Consider the following 16,524-nt stretch of genomic DNA (forward strand, 5'->3'; position numbering starts at 1 on the left):
GGTCGTGATAAATATAAGTGGTGATGGCCAAGGGATGTTGACTCTGGGTGTGACTGCTCTGTGAGGATGGCTGGAGGTGTGCCGGTGGTGGTGGGGATGACAGCTGCAGGGTAATGATGACAGAGGGTACATGGCTCTAGGAGTTATGGTTGTAGGGGTGAGGGCATCACTGGGCATGACTGGCTCTAGTGATAGTGTCTGGAAGGGTGGTAGCTAAGAGGATGATAGCTGCATGGATGACAGTGGCAGTCGGGAGGCAGATACAGACAGATGACCCAGGTGTGTTGACGGCAGGGATGAGAACCCAAAGGTGTTGGCTGCAGGAAAGTGCTCATGGTGGTAGAGCTGATGGTCGTATGGGGAAGAGTGTCATGGGGATGACTGGTTGTAATGTAAGGGTAACAGCTGAAAGGATAACAGTTGTGACCGTCACAGAGGCAGTGATGACGACTGTAGGGGTAATGGCTGTGGTTGTTCTAGCAATAATGGCTGTAGATGTGCTGACGGCAGTGGGGATGACTTCAGGGCTGATCTGTAAGGTGATGGCTGTAGATAGGAATGATGAATCTAGGGTGATGGTAGAGGTAGTGATAGCAGTGATGATCTTGGTGACACAAGGTGACTGGGAGCATTGGCCCAACACCAGCAGAGAGATGGTCCCACTTCCAGTATCTGGATTCTGGTCAGTGAGATTAAAGGCTTGAGTAGGCTATATAACATTAGGTCGATTGGCCGAAGGATTGGCAAGGATTGCCATGAGATGGTAGGGTAGGGACTTTTCTCTGCTTGTTCAACCCAAAAGCTGTCTGCATCAGAATCTCTGGAGACTGAAGCTGGGACTTCCTTCCTCCCCAGGGGCCAGCAGGGGCTGCGATTGCTGTAAGAGTAGGTCACGTGACGGGGCTTCCTGTATGCCGCTGCCGCCGGGTGTCCATGGCCCGCACCCCCAAGCTGCCAGTGCAGCAGTCAGAGTGGCAGCCACAGGCTCAGTCCATGCCGTGCCCCCTGGACGGTACTGGCGAGGCTGAACAAGAGGCCTCCACATCTCGACACCTAGGAGAGCAGGCACAGAGGATCATCAGGATAGAGGACCATGTTGCGCCGTAAGCCCTCCAATGCCAGCGAGAAGGAGCCTACTCAGAAGAAAAAGGTGAGGAGCATCTTTGGGAACTTGTTGCTTCCTTCCCTCTGCTCTCTCAGCCCATCCTCTCGAGAACTCACAGAAGTGGGAAGAGCCAAAGACCTTCTGTTGGGTCTGTAGGTGAGGGCCATTCTCCCAAGGGCATGGGACTAGTAACAGAAGTCCAGGAGAGACTTCCCAAATTGTAGAGAAACAGAGTTATAGAATACACTCTCGGAAGCCTTGAGTTGCAGGATTCAACACTACCAGGGTAAGAGACTTTAAATTGGGGACTAGAATCCTAGACTAGAATTTAAGAATTACAGAATACAATTCTCAAGTTGAACCTAAGACTATTTAGTCTCTCCCCTACAGCGGTCCCTCGCGAGCCTGCCTCTCAGGAGCCATCTCACTCACAGGGCTCCACTGGGCTGCCCAGCCAGGAGCCATGATGCTCCCAGAGCCCCCGCCGCAGTGGGTTGCAGGGGGCGTGCAGGTTCTTCCCAGCTGGGGAGAAATTATTTGTGAAGAATGAGAAATGAAGCTGCTGAGATGAGGTGTGGGAGTGAGGGCTGAGGGGGAAAAATTCCGTGGGTGGGGAGCAGGCATATTTTAAAGGCCAGGAAGAAAAGCAGCTGCTCATCTTCCTGGAGTTTTGAGGCCAGCCTAGAAGATTCCTTGAAGACTCTGCCACATTTAGGTTTCTCTAGTTGAATTTGAGGATTTCTAGACTTCAATCTTGGACTCAATTGTCAGATTCTCCCCATCCATCAGCAGGTACATCCCACACACCCAGCAGGATCCTAGGACCATCCCAACTAGGCTTGAAGCAGGTCGGAGAGGCCAGGCATAGCCACAGGCCAAGGTCAGGGGCCTCTAGGCCCCCATGGTGCCCTGCTGCTTTCCCCTGGAGCCTAGCCCAGGTGCTCCGTGGGGGAGCCCCTTTGTCAGAGGAGCGGCTCCCAGGCACAGACCGAACCAGCTGAGAAGCCGAGCCTCGGGGCACTGGGGTGTATATCCTGCTCCCCCTCAAGTCCTGGGGTGGCTGCCACTTCCGGCTGTATTCTCCCCCACCCCAAGCCGCTTCGCTGAGGTTGCAGTGGAGGTGGGCGGGTGGGAAAGAGATTCACCACTCTTCACACAGGCTCTGTCACCCCTGTCCAAGACCCACACAGCGCCAGCCCCGGCAGACTAACCTGGCAGACTTGCCATTGGCTGGCCCTCCTCAGCAAGTGGGTCCACTTCCCCTTGCTCTTCGGCTGACGGGGGTGGGAAACAGAGACCGCCCAAGACACTGCTGGGCCTCAAACTACAGGGGAGCCGAGCGGAGAAAAGAGTCTGAGAAAGAGCTGACACTTCCACACGAGCAGCCTGTGCCATCTCAGGTGGAGGGGCCTGGAGGCTCACAGGAGCCAGAAATCCCATTTTCTCTCCCCACTTCCATCATCCAGATTCTGGGTTTGGTGGATTTCTGGGATTCCTCACAGGCCTCTCCCATGAGAGTCCAGGATGTCGCAGCCCTCTGAGGGCCATGTCCTCTAGGGCAACATCGGCCTGGCAAACCGTGCCTCAGCCCATCAGAGCCTGGGCCAGCCCCCAGAGCCACCCTCCCAGCCGCATCCCCTGGAAACACTCTTAGACAAGCCAGCTTTCCAGAAGGCAGACACAGCAGCTTCCCCAGGCTGGGAGGCAGCGGCACAGCTCCAGCTCTGTGACTTGGGCACGTCCCTGCCCCTCAGAGGCCAAGGCAACGTGGTGGAGGGAATAGTACAAAGGCTAGTGTGAAGTAAGTGGAGGATGTGCTGGGGACCTTGACAAAGAGGGATAGGTCCTGACCTCCCCACCTCAGGAGGTTGTATGGATCACCTGCAACAGTACATGCGAGTGCGCTATCACATGTGTGCCTGTGCACACGAAGGGGTGCACGCTGAAGCTGTGGGTGGGGGCAGAGAGCCCACTGCCAAAAACAAGCCTTGGTCCCAGCCCTGAAGTGGAGAAAACAAGACCTCGTAGCTCACCAGATGCTGGGTGCTATGCTATGCACTCATCTCTTAGCTCATTGGCGCTTCACAACAGCCTTGTGAGGTGGGGGCCAGTGTTGTTTTTACTTTACAGCCAAGGCGCAGAGAGGTGAAGTGATTTACTCAAGGACACACAGCTAGGAAGCTGCCAAGCAGGGAGTGAAGCCAAGATCTGTCAGTGTCCAGAGTCTTAACCCCTTCCCCCTCTACTCTCATCTCCCTACTGACCTCAAAACCAGTGGAGAAGTCTGATGAGCATAAAAGACTCAACCTATCAGCAGAAGGGCTCTGCAGGGCAGGCCCAGATGGCTATGGACTGAGTGACCTTCCAAGGAGCCCCAAGCAGAGTCAGGAACAAGCCTTCCAGGGTGGTGGGGTCAGGATGTGTGTGTCATGAAGGACTGAGGAGATGCCCAAGTTGAGGGGGGAGGGAGGTTGGGGGAGGCAATACCCCTTGGCTGCCTTTTGGAGGCTCTTGCCTCCATCAAAGCATCTCTTTGCACTCTCTCTGATCTGTTGGAGTATAGGCAGTGGACAGGAGTTTGTCCTCGGACCTGCCTCCCCTAAGGATAGTCCTACCCCATCACACACCTACTCTTCACTACATCCCAGACCTGCCACCAAAATGAAGAGGACTCAAGGCTCCCATCTGAGGGGTCACTTGTCCACTCCTTCCAGTCTCTCCCTGCCCCTCTCTTCTCCAATCTTGGCACATTACTTTTGCTGGCTCCCTTCCTACAGCACACCTTGGTGTGCCACCCCCCACCCCCACCACTAGCATGCGCTTCATATTTTCCATGGCTCCTCATTGCCCACAGGCGAACACCGTGGCTGGCAAGGGCCTTCCATGGCCTTTTCTGCTCCACCATTCACCCCAAACACTGGTATACCCACCATTCCATCATCACTTTTGATCAAACCCTTCCCAGCTTCACCTGGAGCAATCCTGGATCCCCAGGACAGCCCAGCTCAAACGTGCCTCCTCCTCCACGAAGCCCTCCAGAGCCCTTCTCCCTCCATGTTCCCACCTGCTCTCCTGGTAGCTTCTTCCAAATCCCACCTGCAGTCGCCATTACCCTTCATCCACTTCTGTACAAAGGGGCGACTTCGTGAGCTCTGAGCACAGTAACAAAAAGAAGCTTCCAGAATCGCAGACATGGGCTTGACGCTGGCCTCCACCTACTGCGTCACTCCATCTAGGATGCTTCATTTCTCCCAGTTTCAGTGTCCCCAGCTGGAAAGAGTGGGTGTAAGACGGGGCTGCAGGGAGGCTGAAGTGAGTGGACACACACACAGTGCTTGGCAAGGCACAGGGCACAGGGAAGGTACTCAACCTCTCGTTACTGGATTCCCACACATGCACAGGCCAGCGTCCAGAGCCCAGAGGGTGCTCACTATGCAACCGGTATGCTGAAGGAGCAGACAGCATAGCAGCAGAGACACCTGGGATGGGGTTGGGGGGACGCTGGAAAGCCGTACTTACTTAGAAAGCAGGGAAGAAGATGCCAGGCCCAGCAGGGTGAGCCTCTGAGCGGGCGATGGGGGAAGCTTCCTGCAGGAGGGTGGCGCCTTTAAAACTAGATTTGAAAATCCTTTTTATTGAAGTATAATATCCATACAAAGAAGCGTGTACATCACAAATGTAACACTCAACGGATTTCTGTAAAGTGAGCATCCCCATGTAGGCAGCCCCTGAATCACACAGAACACTTCCAACACTCCAGAAGTTTCCCTCATGCCCCTGCCAGTCACTGCATGCCCCCTCTCCCCCAAAGGTAACCAACCACTCTCCTGACTTCCAACTGCATGGATTAGTTTTGAACTTTCTGTACAGGGAACCATACAGTATACCCTGGTGGCAGATCCCTTCTGCCCAACAGTGTAGCTGTGAGCATCACCATATTGCTGAGGAGAGTTGCACGAAGTTCATTGCCGTGTGCTATCCCCTCATGTGACTGTGCCACAGTTCACAGGTCCTCTCTTCAGCTGATGAGTGTTTGAGTTGTTTCCAGTTAAACTGGGTTCTGAATGATGGGAAAAGCTACGGTTGATTGTAGGGAAGGCGAGGGGTAGGAGCCGCGAGGGGCTGCCGTGTCCCGTGCTCACCCCTCTCCACCTCACAACAACCCAGTGAGATGGGTGCTGTGCTCTTCATTTCACCCATGAGGAAACAGGAGCCCAGAGAAGTTGAGAAATTCACCCAGCTTTACACAGCTGCTCCATGGCAGAAGCAAGATGTGAACTCTTGCCAGCTGACGCCAAATAAAGAGACTGAGGTTTGGGGAAGATAAAGAAACTTACCGAAGGTCACACTCAGCAACGTGTGACGCCCAAACAGTAGTTCTTTCCGAGAGGCCTGCATACTCCCCTTAGATGTGAAAATGGGGCTTACAGTGTACTGTACCACCTCCCTCCCAGGACCCCCAGGAAGGCCTCACCCTAAAGGGAGGCCAGGCAGAAAATCCAAAAGGGCTCAAGGATTTCCACTCATACCTGGGTAGGGGATCACTTCAGACTTACTGAAAGGCGTTCAGGATATTTGGGGTGCTCCTGAGTTTAGAGGTGGGTGGGGCAAAAGACCCTTATCCTTAGTCCCCCAAAGAAATTTTCTAGTCCTTTCTGTGTGCGCAGGCCAGGGTTGAGGAGCACCCGGCCAGGCCCACGTTCCAGCGCAGTCCCCACGGGCCTTTTAGATTGTTTTCTCCCATTTCGAGCTAAAGCTGGGACGGGGTCCCAGGAGCCAAAAAGCCGCCCTCCCAGCCACCCCCAAACCCCGACGACGGCAGATTAATGACAGGAAAAGGAAAGGAGTGCAATTAGAGGGCAGCCTAGTGGTCAGTTTACTCTTCCTCAACAAAGCCCACTTCCGGCCCCACGCCTTCCCTGCTGTGCGCTTTCCAGGCTCACTGGTCCCTGGGGCTTCAGGGCCGACTCTCAGCCTCCTGGTCTGCAGACCAGACTCGGGCTTGATGAAGGGAAAGCCACAATAGGCCTGATCAGCCTAAATATAGGCGCCCAGCCTACCCTCCTTGGGCCCGGGCCAGCCTGGTGTCCACCCTCTCTCTGTTCCCTCTTTTCCAGGCAATAAGAGGAAGAAGTTATCCAGGCAGCTGCATACTAGCTATACAAGAGGGGGGAAATGAATGGAAGGTGGAGGAAAGAAGGGGAGAATGAGGGAGAAAAAGAGGAAAAAATAGTGGGTAGGGAAAACCAGGGAAGGAGGATGGAGGAGATGCATGGGAATAGGAACAGTCACCCCACCACCGCCCTGTACCACTCAGGTCCCTTTCCCAGCTCCCCAGCATCACATGCAAGGGGCTTTCTCCCTAAGGATGCAGGCGCCTCACCCAGGAGGCCTTCATGGTGGTGGTATCTGCTTGACCTGGCCGCTGACCTCGTTTCTGGCCCACTAGCTTGCTGTGACCTCTCGGAAGGTGTGGCCACTGCCCCTGATTACTGACTTGCTCTTGGTCAAGACCAAGGGAACTGAAGTGCTCCACTGTAGTCCCTGGGAGTGGGGGACCGATTGTGTGTATGGGGGGGAGTGTGATGCTGCCCCTGCCCTGGGGGATTGTCACTGGACCCCCCTTTCGTAGGAAAGAGGATGTGAAACTTTCAACTTTGTGCAGGTTTGGGGCTTCGGTTCCTCAAGCCCTTATCTCTGGTGTCTGCAGCCGACCCCACTGTATCTGTCTGGCCATCTGTGAACCCTGGTTCCTGTGTGCACCTCTGGTCTTGACTTGATTCGGGTTCAGCCTCCCCTTCTTGTGTCTTAAGTCAGCTGTCCTTACCTGGCCTCACTTTCTCCTGCTATCTTGCCATGTGCATACGTGTGCAGTTAAGAAAGCTCATTTCCTGAAAACAGGCTTATCAGCACTGTCGACAGAAAAAAAAAAATGCATAACCTAAAAGTTGAGAATTATGGTTTATTGAGTGGACTTTCTGAGGACTTGGGGGTGGGGGATGGGGGAAGCCTCTCAGATAGCTCCGAGGGACTGCTCCCAAGAGGTAAGGGAGGAGCCAGAATACAAAGGAGTTTTGTAACAAAGACCAGGTAGTCAGAATATCAAAAGGTTACTGTTAGTTAAAGGAAACTAGACAACCCAAGTAAATAAATTTAGCACTTCTCTGTGTTATGGGAAGATGCAAGAGTCTGTGCTTATTGAAGTCATTCCTTTGCTATGCAAAGATAAGGGCCAGTATTGTGTTCTTTCCCATCCTGTGTCCCTTCAGGGAGCATCATCAGGGGTGGCGGAAGTGGCTAAGGGCCTGGCAGCCGGCAGCCAGTCTCCATCCTGGTGCCTTCAGGCTCACCATGGGGTGACTGATGGTTGGATGGCCATGGCATCCTTTGTTTGCTGATACAGCAGAGATGGGCAACAGTTTTCATTCGCAGCACAAACAATAGGTTGAGCCAAGGACAGAGGAGCCTGGTGGGCTACAGTCCATAGGGGTCCCATGGGGGTCACAATGAATCGGACAGGATTTAGTGACTAAACAACAACAAACCTGAACACTGGCAAGTGTGTAGAGTAGCCAGCTCATTAGCAGCTGAGATTAAAAGCAGAGATGAAGACAGAAAATGGCAGTGTTCTTTTATTATGTTAGAACCAATCATTGGTGTCCCAAACCTTTTCTAATTCAGTCTGTACCATGGCCTTCCTGAACGCATAATGCCAGTCTTACTGGCCCTTGGATGGGACACCTATGTGTCACGGCCCTCTCTCTTCTTGGGATATCGATGTGTCAGGCTGAAAGCCCCAGTGTGTTTCCCACGATCAGTCACAGGAAACCACGCCTGGGGAAGAGAGAGCCTGGAGGCCGGGCTGCAGGGTTTTGGAGGGTTTGCTATACTATATGAAGAGGTGATGCTGTTGTACATGAGGTAGGTCTCCAGTAGTAGACACGTGTTTCCTCAGACACATTTAGTCTTTTACTACAGGATTCTGGGGACCAGAATTAAGGTTCTGGTGGAACAGTGGGCTCAGCCTGTGGCCTGACCGGGTTGAGGCTCCTGAGGTGAGGAGCCTGCTTCGGGGGACCGCTCGCTGCTGAAGACAGGATGAGGACTTGCAGCATCACCTCTCAGCTCTGGGCCCAGCCCTGGGTTAAACGCGCTGTGCTGGGAGCAAGAACAGCTTTGTGCTCCTTACTGACCACAATTGTAATGCAACACAATTTAACTCCTGGTAACACCTCTGCTTCTCCCAGCTCTCCCTTCAGCGCTCCAGCAGCTTCAAAGATTTTGCCAAATCCAAACCCAGCTCCCCTGTGGTGAGCGAGAAGGAATTTAATCTGGATGATAATGTGAGTTCCAGAGCCTCCTTGGGGGATCTGGCTGCGGGCCCTGGATTGGGGAGTGGAGGGGAGGGAGGGAGGGAGGGGAAAGAGGATTTTAGAATTGTGGAGGCAAAGCCTTTTTAAGCACCATCGATGGGCCTACCTCTGCACCCACCAAAATTCTGGGCCCTAAGGCTTCACCTGCATTCTTTTTGTTTGCAAATTGATAATTTAAATACAAATGAATAGGGCCAAGAATAGGTCTGAGAATAAAAGGAGGATGGGGACCTCTCCTTCCCACCCCTCCAGGGTCTACCTGGACCCCAAGGCCTCCTTCTGCTCCCAAGTCCTGGACCCAAACATGGCCACCTGGGTTCCCGAATCTCCACATTTCTTGTCACAGATTCCAGAAGATGAGTCAGGTGTGCCAACCCCAGAGGATGCTGAGAAGAGCGGCAAGAAGCTAGGGAAGAAGTGGAGGGCGGTGATTTCCCGAACCATGAATAGGAAGACGGGCAAGAAGATGGTGAAGGCCCTGTCAGAGGAGATGGTGAGGCCTGGGACTCAGGGACGCCGCGGGTTGGGGGGGGGGTGCCACAAGGAAAAGCAGCGGTCTAGTAGGGGGTGAGCATGGCCTTCAGGAGAGCCACTACCTGGGCACACTGCCTGGCCCCATACAAGCAGGAAGGTCACCGTGGGAAGGGAGCTCCCCCAATCAAGCATGTGGCAGGAAGGGAGCAGGAGTGGGGTCTGAGGAGGGATGAAGGTCTGGGAAACAAGCTTCCTCGGGAGACAGGCCTGAGGAGATGAGATAGCCTGGGGCATATTCATCCACCACGAAGTTTTACTTGAAAAGAGCCACTGGGATTGGGAAGGCTTGATTCAAAGAAGCCCGAAGAAAGAAAATCGAGAAGGCTGACCGTGGGGACGGGGTTTGGGGTAGAATACGTACACGTATAGCTGAGTCCCTTCGCTGTCCACCTGAAATGATCACAACATTGTTAATTGGCTATATTCCAATAAAAAATAAAAAGTTAAAAAAAAAAAAAAGGCTGGCCTTGGCCCAGGGAGGGAGGGCAAGACAGACAGCTGTGGGGCAGGCACATCCAAGTAGCTAAAATCACACCGGGCGTCTGGTTTGCTCCTGGCTCTCGGAGGAGGTGCCCTGGCAGCAGTGTGCTGGAGTTAGCTCCCGCTAGCAGACTCCTGCCAGCTCAAGACAGCAGTTGCTCAAATCTTCAGTAATTTCATGAGCCAGGTGTGAGATACAAGCATTATTGAAAATTAATTTATACCAACTTAGAATTAAATCAATTATTTTAAGAAGAAAAAGAGTAAAGTCAGTCTTCAAAATTCATTTCCTAACTCTTGTCCTGCCTTTCGCTGTGCTCTGTGCCCTTGTCCCAGGGGCTGGGGGGTGCAAATAACCAATGCTGCCGCTCATGCTGGCTTCCCTGATGGCGCTGTGGTAAAGATTCTGCCTGCCAATGCAGGAGCCATAGGAGATGCGGGTTCGATCCCTGGGTCAGGAAGAACCCCTGGAGAAGGGCATGGCAACCCACTCCAGTATTCCTGCCTGGGCTATCCCATGGACAGAGGATCCTGGTGGGCTAGTCCATGGGGTCACAAAGAGTTTAACACGACTGTGAATGCATGCACGCTGCTCATTTAGGCGGTAGATCGGTTGGCCACTGTGGGAAGCATCTACAACACAGAAGCTGGCAACCCCTACAACTCAGGGTTTTTATTCCCACTCAGTCAACTAGCGGAGAAGGCAATGGCATCCCACTCCAATACTCTTGCCTGGAAAATCCCATGGACGGAGGAGCCTGGTAGGCTGCAGTCCATAGAATCTCTGAGGGTCGGACACAACTGAACGACTTCACTTTCACTCTTCACTTTCGTGCATTGGAGAAGGAAATGGCAACCCACTCCAGTGTTCTTGCCTGGAGAATCCCAGGGACGGGGGAGCCTGGTGGGCTGCCGTCTATGGGGTCGCACAGAGTCAGACACAACTGAGTGACTTAGCAGTAGCAGCAGTCAACTAGTGAAAGAGTTACAACTGCACTGAGGAGGAGGCCCAGTGGGAGTGGGGACTATAACTGGGGAGGCCCGGCAGCTGTGGAGTCAGGCTGACAGGGCTGTGAGTTCCTGCATGGCCTTGAGAACTTTCCTCCATGACTTCTCACCTGTGAGCTTGGGAGGAACAAGCACCTGTCCTCGAGTGAGGATGAACGGAAATCCTCTGTGTGACACATAGGAACATAGTTAAAAGTAGTGAGTCTCTTCAGCACTGTGACCTGCCTGGCTATGCGCTACTAACACCTCTGAGTTCAGACTCCAGCACCGAGACTTTGTGTGTGTACATGGGCACTTCAGGCTGACGCAGCACATTCACATGGTACCAAGGGAGCCTCATTCCACGGGCAGGGCAAGCACTCTCAGTCCCACTTCACAGAAGAGGAAACTAGGGCCCAGAGGGTGCCCTGCAGCCTTGCAAGAGGCACGGCTGGGGTGGCAGCCAGGCCCCAGCTCTCCTGGGAGCCCCGGCTCACTTCCTCTGCACCCGGGGCGGCCCCATGGGCACCTCAACTGAGGCTACTCAGGGCTTCCTGCCTATCCTCCCCTCCAGGGAGATACTCTGGAGGAGGGCTCAGCGTCCCCGACGTCTCCAGACTGCAGCCTGGACAGCCCCGGCCCTGAGAGGATGTCACTGGCTTTTTCTGAGCAGGAGGAGCGGGAGCTCCCAGCTCTCAGCCGCCAGGCCTCCACAGGTGAGTGTGGGAGGTGGGGGCACACTTGCTGACCCTGGAGGAAAGGACAGGGTGAACACCATACAGGGTGACTGTCTGGGAGGGGGTGGTAAAAGAAATGAATCTTTCCTGTTAATCTGCTGGGACCTTTCCCAGTCTCTTGAAATGAAATCTTCCTAACAATCTCATGGGGTGGTAATATTATTATCCCCACTTCGTTGATGTGAAAACTGAGGCTCAGGCAAATTAAGTGACTTGCCCAAGGTGACCCAGTCTTGAATTTAGTTCTGCCCTCCAGGAGCCTCCACTGACTGGAAGAACCTCATTGCCCTCTTGGTCTAGGCCTCCTCCACCTTCCAAGGGGAGCTAGAGGCTATGGGCTCCCTGGGCCTCTGACATCCCAGGCTGGGGGTCAGGGTATTGGCTCTCCTGCTGTGAAGACTCCACCTCCTGGACACGAGCCCTTGGTTTGCTGGGCCCGGGGCTCCACTTGGCATCGTCTAGATGTCCCTGGAGCTGGACAGGAGCTTTCAGCAGCCCTACCTGAACGAGGTTCTGCAAGCTGTGGGCTGCAGACCTACAGAGGCACTGCCTTTCTCACCCTTATGATTAGTTCCAAATTCTCTGATGTTTCTCTTGCTCCAAAGACACCTCCTTACCCCAACTAAAAGTCACTTCTGCCCTTCATCCTGCCCTTCTCAGAATCCGAGTTTCCATGTGATGTAGCTAGACACTGAGTCTTATTAAGTAGACAAAGAAAAATATTGATGCACGGTGTGGCTTCTTGTTGGAAGGTGACTTCCAGGAGCCCTGGAGTGGGAGTCAGGAAGCCTGGAGTCTAACAGACCCAGGGCTGCCAATTATAAGGTGAGACGCCTTGGGCAGTTCACTTAGCCTGTCTGGTCTCAGTTTTCCTCATCTGCTCATTGGGTGTTGGCCCAGTTGGTTTCTAGAGACCCTCCCAATTTGCCCAGTCTTTGATCCTCTTATGGTCAACTATTTTCATGCCCGGAGCCCCTGAAGCTATGCTCGTCAGGGTGGCAGAGAGGTTGGTTCAGAATCACTTCTGCAGTGTGAGACTTCTAGGAACTCAGTTTTCTTCCCTTGGGATTTCTAGCCAGACCCCCTGAAAGGTACCAGCTGGTCACTGCCCCAGCTGTCCTGGGGACAAAGATGACCTTCCTCCCCGCCCCATTTCCTGCAGGCAGTGAACTCTGCAGCCCCAGCCCAGGTTCTGGAAACCTTGGGGAGGAATCGACTGCACCGCAATACACGGGCCCCTTCTGTGGCCGGGCACGAGTCCACACTGACTTCACTCCCAGCCCCTATGACCGTGACTCACTGAAACTGCAGGTAAGGTCTGCTGAGCCTGGCAGGCTGTACCCATACAGGAGGCTGCACTGAGCCAGGGTAAGGTGGTGTCCGCAAGAGGCCAAGGGGCCCCCTCATCCTCCGTCCGTTCTACTCTACTCTCCTCCCACAGAAAGGAGACGTGATCCAGATCGTTGAAAAGCCGCCCGTGGGCACATGGCTGGGCCTGCTCAATGGCAGGATGGGCTCTTTCAAGTTCATCTACGTGGATGTGCTGCCCGAGGAGGCTGTGGGGCCTGCCCGCCCCAGCCGCCGACAGAGCAAGGGCAAGAGGCCCAAGCCCAAGACTCTGCATGAGCTGCTGGAGCGCATCGGCCTTGAGGTTTGAGTCGGGGGCCTGCGCGCATGTCTAGGAGCAAGGGATGGGGGCCAGGGCAAGTCAGTTCTGGGTGGAGAGATGGGTCTTCAGTGGGGGTGGCTGGCAAGTGGCCTGCTTCTGCCCACAGGAGCACACGTCCACTCTGCTGCTCAATGGCTACCAGACACTGGAGGACTTCAAAGAGCTACGGGAAACACACCTCAATGAGCTGAACATCATGGACCCGCAGCATCGGGCCAAGCTGCTCACGGCCGCCGAGCTGCTGCTGGACTACGACAGTGAGTGGGCTTAGGAGTCGGGGGTGGGGGGGTGGGGCAGGGAGGCCTGCCCCTCTGCAGTGGGCAGGCGCTTCCTACACTTGAATTCCCATCTCTGGGCAGAGCTTGTGAGGAGAAGGGGTTTTAGGAGAGTTTTCTCGACCTCTACAACATCCTGTGAGATCAAAGGGAGAGACTTGGGGCCAGAGGAGGTGAGGCACAGACTCTAGGCCTCAGTGTCGGGTAATGATGGGGCCAGGATGCAAGAGCAGGCTTCCTGGCTACTAGCTCAGTGCTGAAGATGTCTGCACTCCTGGACAGGAGAGCTGGCCTGGACAGTACTCGGGGCAGGGGGAGGGTAGTAGTGGGCCCCCAGAGGGAGAGACAGCCTCCAGTGGGCTTCCCAGGGTCCCTCCACCCACAAGAGGCCCCTGGGATTTCTGAAGCCGCCTCACCGCTAAAGCCTGAGCCCCAACAAATTCCTCTTCCTCCCTGGCCTCTGGCAGCTGGCAGCGAGGAGGCAGAAGAGGGCACGGAGAGTGGCCAGGAGCCAGCGGTGAGCACAGTGGCAGACCCCAAGGTGGACATCCCACGTGACTCTGGCTGCTTCGAGGGCTCTGAGAGCGGGCGTGATGAGGCAGAGCTTGCGGGCACTGAGGAGCAACTGCATGGCCTCTCCCTGTCTGGGGCCCCTTGAGGCCAGAGCGGGGATGGACCTGGCCTCCCGTGGTGGCCCTAGGCCAGAGGACTGGCACTGATCCCGGCCCTGCTCCCCCAGGGGCCCCTAGGGCAGCAGAGGCCGGCCAGGCCTTACAGATGCAACTGGAGTGCATGACAGGCCACACAAGCCTGGCCGCCTCCCTCCACCAGCTACTGACAGCACAGCTCTTCCAGCTGCGGCCAAGGCAAGGGGGTACTAAGAGGCCACCAAGGCCTCCTAACCCTCCTTGCCTCCACACCATCTTCCTTTGTCGTGATGATCCTGAAAAGGGGGCCAAATCAGTGGTTCAGATCCAATCTCTCAACACCCTGGGAAAGGTGACCATTGCAAAGGACTCTAACTGATCACAGATGAATCCAGATTCTCAAAGGTTTGAAGAAAGCCACATGTATCTTTCCTGCTTTCCTTCACCAAGTGCTTTCTTCAGTCTCGGTCTAGGATGGGTCAGGATAAGAATGTATAGTTTCTGAGGGCCTTGCTAACTCTGACATTCTGTGATGGTTAAATGTCTGCTGTCCTGTTACTATGGCCCAGGACACCAGTGGGGTTTACTGAGGGGGCTGGAGGGGCTTTGGTCTCCCAAATGAAATGGCTCCTGCTCATCCGTTCCATACCTTCCCATATAACTCAAGCCAAGCTGTAACTGCCCCAGCTTAAGTCAATGCCCACACCTCAATAAGCACCCTCCGAGCCCCTCAAATGACACTTTCCCAAGGCCGAGCCAGACCTGGCTTCCAAGGACAGACTGGCCCCTCAGAGGTCCAGGTCCAGACCTGGCCTCTCACGTGGGTCCTTAAAAGCAAATAAAGTGCAAAGCTTAACATTGTGGAGTCTGCTACTCCACCTTTACTCTGCTAAAGGTTTTGATGGACCTTGAGCTCCAGAAGGGAGAGAGTGTTGGTAGGGGGCCTCCCTTGACCCCAGTACCAAGTTTATGCCCAGAATTCCCAGAGTAACACTTTCCCAGGGCCCAACTGGCCTGAGGGCAAACACTGCCCACCATGTCTTGGACTGCCTGCTTCGCAGACACACTTGGACCCAGAACCAGAAACTCTGGTAGAAGCCATCTTGGGGGGACGGTTTCAGTGTAAATATGAGGGAGTTGGGGGGGTGCTTCCAAGGTGGCTCAGTGGTAAAGAATCTGCCTACCAATGCAGGAGACACGGGTTTGGTCCCTGGGTTGGGAAGATCCCCTGGAGAAGGAAATGGCAACCCACTCCAGTATTCTTGCCTGGAAAAGTCCATGGACAGAGGAGCCTGGCTGGCTGCAGTCCATGGGGTTACATGACTGAGCATGTGTGCATGAGGGTGGAGGGTCACGGGTTGGTAGCAATAAACTGGTAGAACTAAATTACTGTCTCCTGTCTTTCCTATGGAGGAGGCAGGGAGGTAAGGGGCAGGGTGTGGGGGGTATGGAACAGATCAGTCTCCTTCAAAGCTAGACTCAGCAGAATTTCCTTCACTGTCAGGGCCATCTGTCCCTTACCCAAAAGATGCTCGTGCCCTTGATCCTGCTGATGGCTAACCAACCCTCCTCAGAGCCCAGGCTCCTGTGGCCACCAGCCGTGCTCAGGTCTGAGGGTGGGGTGCAATAGCTCTCTCCTTAGAACTACTCATTTCCCACCCCCAGTGACTGAGGAGCCTGTCCTGGGGGCTGTCCAGGTCCAAGACAGGGAGACTTGCAGTCAGCATGGCCTTTTCTCCAAGGTAACCTCTTCTCGGGTCCCACCATGTACCCAGTGAAGCTCCACTGTCTCCTGGGAGGTGGACTGGACACTAGGACCCTTGGCTTTGTTTCTCCAACATGAACTGCTTTAGGGACAGCAAACTGGAATGTGAGCTCCCACCAGCGTGAGGATGAGGCCACTCCGCTTCCATGCTTTGTTCCCAGCCACAATCATCCAACTACCGTGAGTGGCTGGGCAGCCCAAATGGCCTCACCGCCCGAGGGGTACTGAATAGGTGCTGTCATTTCAAAAGCACCAACACAGGCTATCCCCTCCCTCTGAGGGGATATCTTCCGTCATCTTCCCAATTTACAGAGGAAACAGGTTGAGTGGGAAACCCAATAAGCTTTCAAAGCCTGGCCAGCCCTCCAGAGGGCAGTCTATCCCTCTGTGATGTGCCTCTGACATCCTTTGACCCAGCCATTCCCTTCCTAGGATTCCATCTGTACAAAGAGCCACATGAGTGCACACAGATATATGGACAAAGATATTCAGGCCAGCTGCGTGTAAAAAATGGTAAACAATGCAAATGGGGAATTAGTTAGATACATTATGGTTCATTCATACAACGTCATTAAACACAATATTGTAGAAAAATATTTAATGACACAGGAAAAATCTTTGTGATTTTTTATTGTTTAACTTGAAATGTTAAAATTATACAAATAACGTACAAACGTTCTTGTAAAAGAAGTCTGAGCAATATCATGGGGGGGGGAGTGAGTAATAAACCTTATTTATAGAGTGATTCCATTTTTATTTATGAAAAGGAAATATACACAAGAATAAAGACCAGACAAATCTGCACCAAATGGTTAACCAGTGGTGATCTTGTGAGGAGGGTGGGTGGGATTAGGGGAGTGAGCAAGAGGAGTATTCACCTAATACATTCTTGTCTTATTTGAATTTCAAAACAATGATTTTTGTATCTATAAAAAAGGACCAAAGTTTTAAT

General features: G+C 53.8%; 1 protein-coding gene across 1 annotated transcript; it reads left to right on the forward strand.

Moving 5' to 3' along the window:
- Positions 1 to 904: 904 nt before the first annotated feature.
- On the forward strand, positions 905 to 15,069 carry SASH3 (SAM and SH3 domain containing 3). The gene is made up of 8 exons (XM_006065650.4): positions 905 to 1,150; positions 8,353 to 8,448; positions 8,825 to 8,971; positions 11,054 to 11,195; positions 12,379 to 12,527; positions 12,658 to 12,867; positions 12,992 to 13,142; positions 13,628 to 15,069. Exons 1-8 carry the CDS (start codon positions 1,094 to 1,096, stop codon positions 13,816 to 13,818), a joined length of 1,143 nt encoding a protein of 380 aa, XP_006065712.1. The 5' UTR covers positions 905 to 1,093; the 3' UTR covers positions 13,819 to 15,069.
- The last annotated feature ends 1,455 nt before the right edge of the window (positions 15,070 to 16,524 follow it).

The sequence above is a fragment of the Bubalus bubalis genome, chromosome X (assembly GCF_019923935.1).
Source record: "Bubalus bubalis isolate 160015118507 breed Murrah chromosome X, NDDB_SH_1, whole genome shotgun sequence".
In the NCBI taxonomy this organism is placed as follows: domain Eukaryota; kingdom Metazoa; phylum Chordata; class Mammalia; order Artiodactyla; family Bovidae; genus Bubalus; species Bubalus bubalis.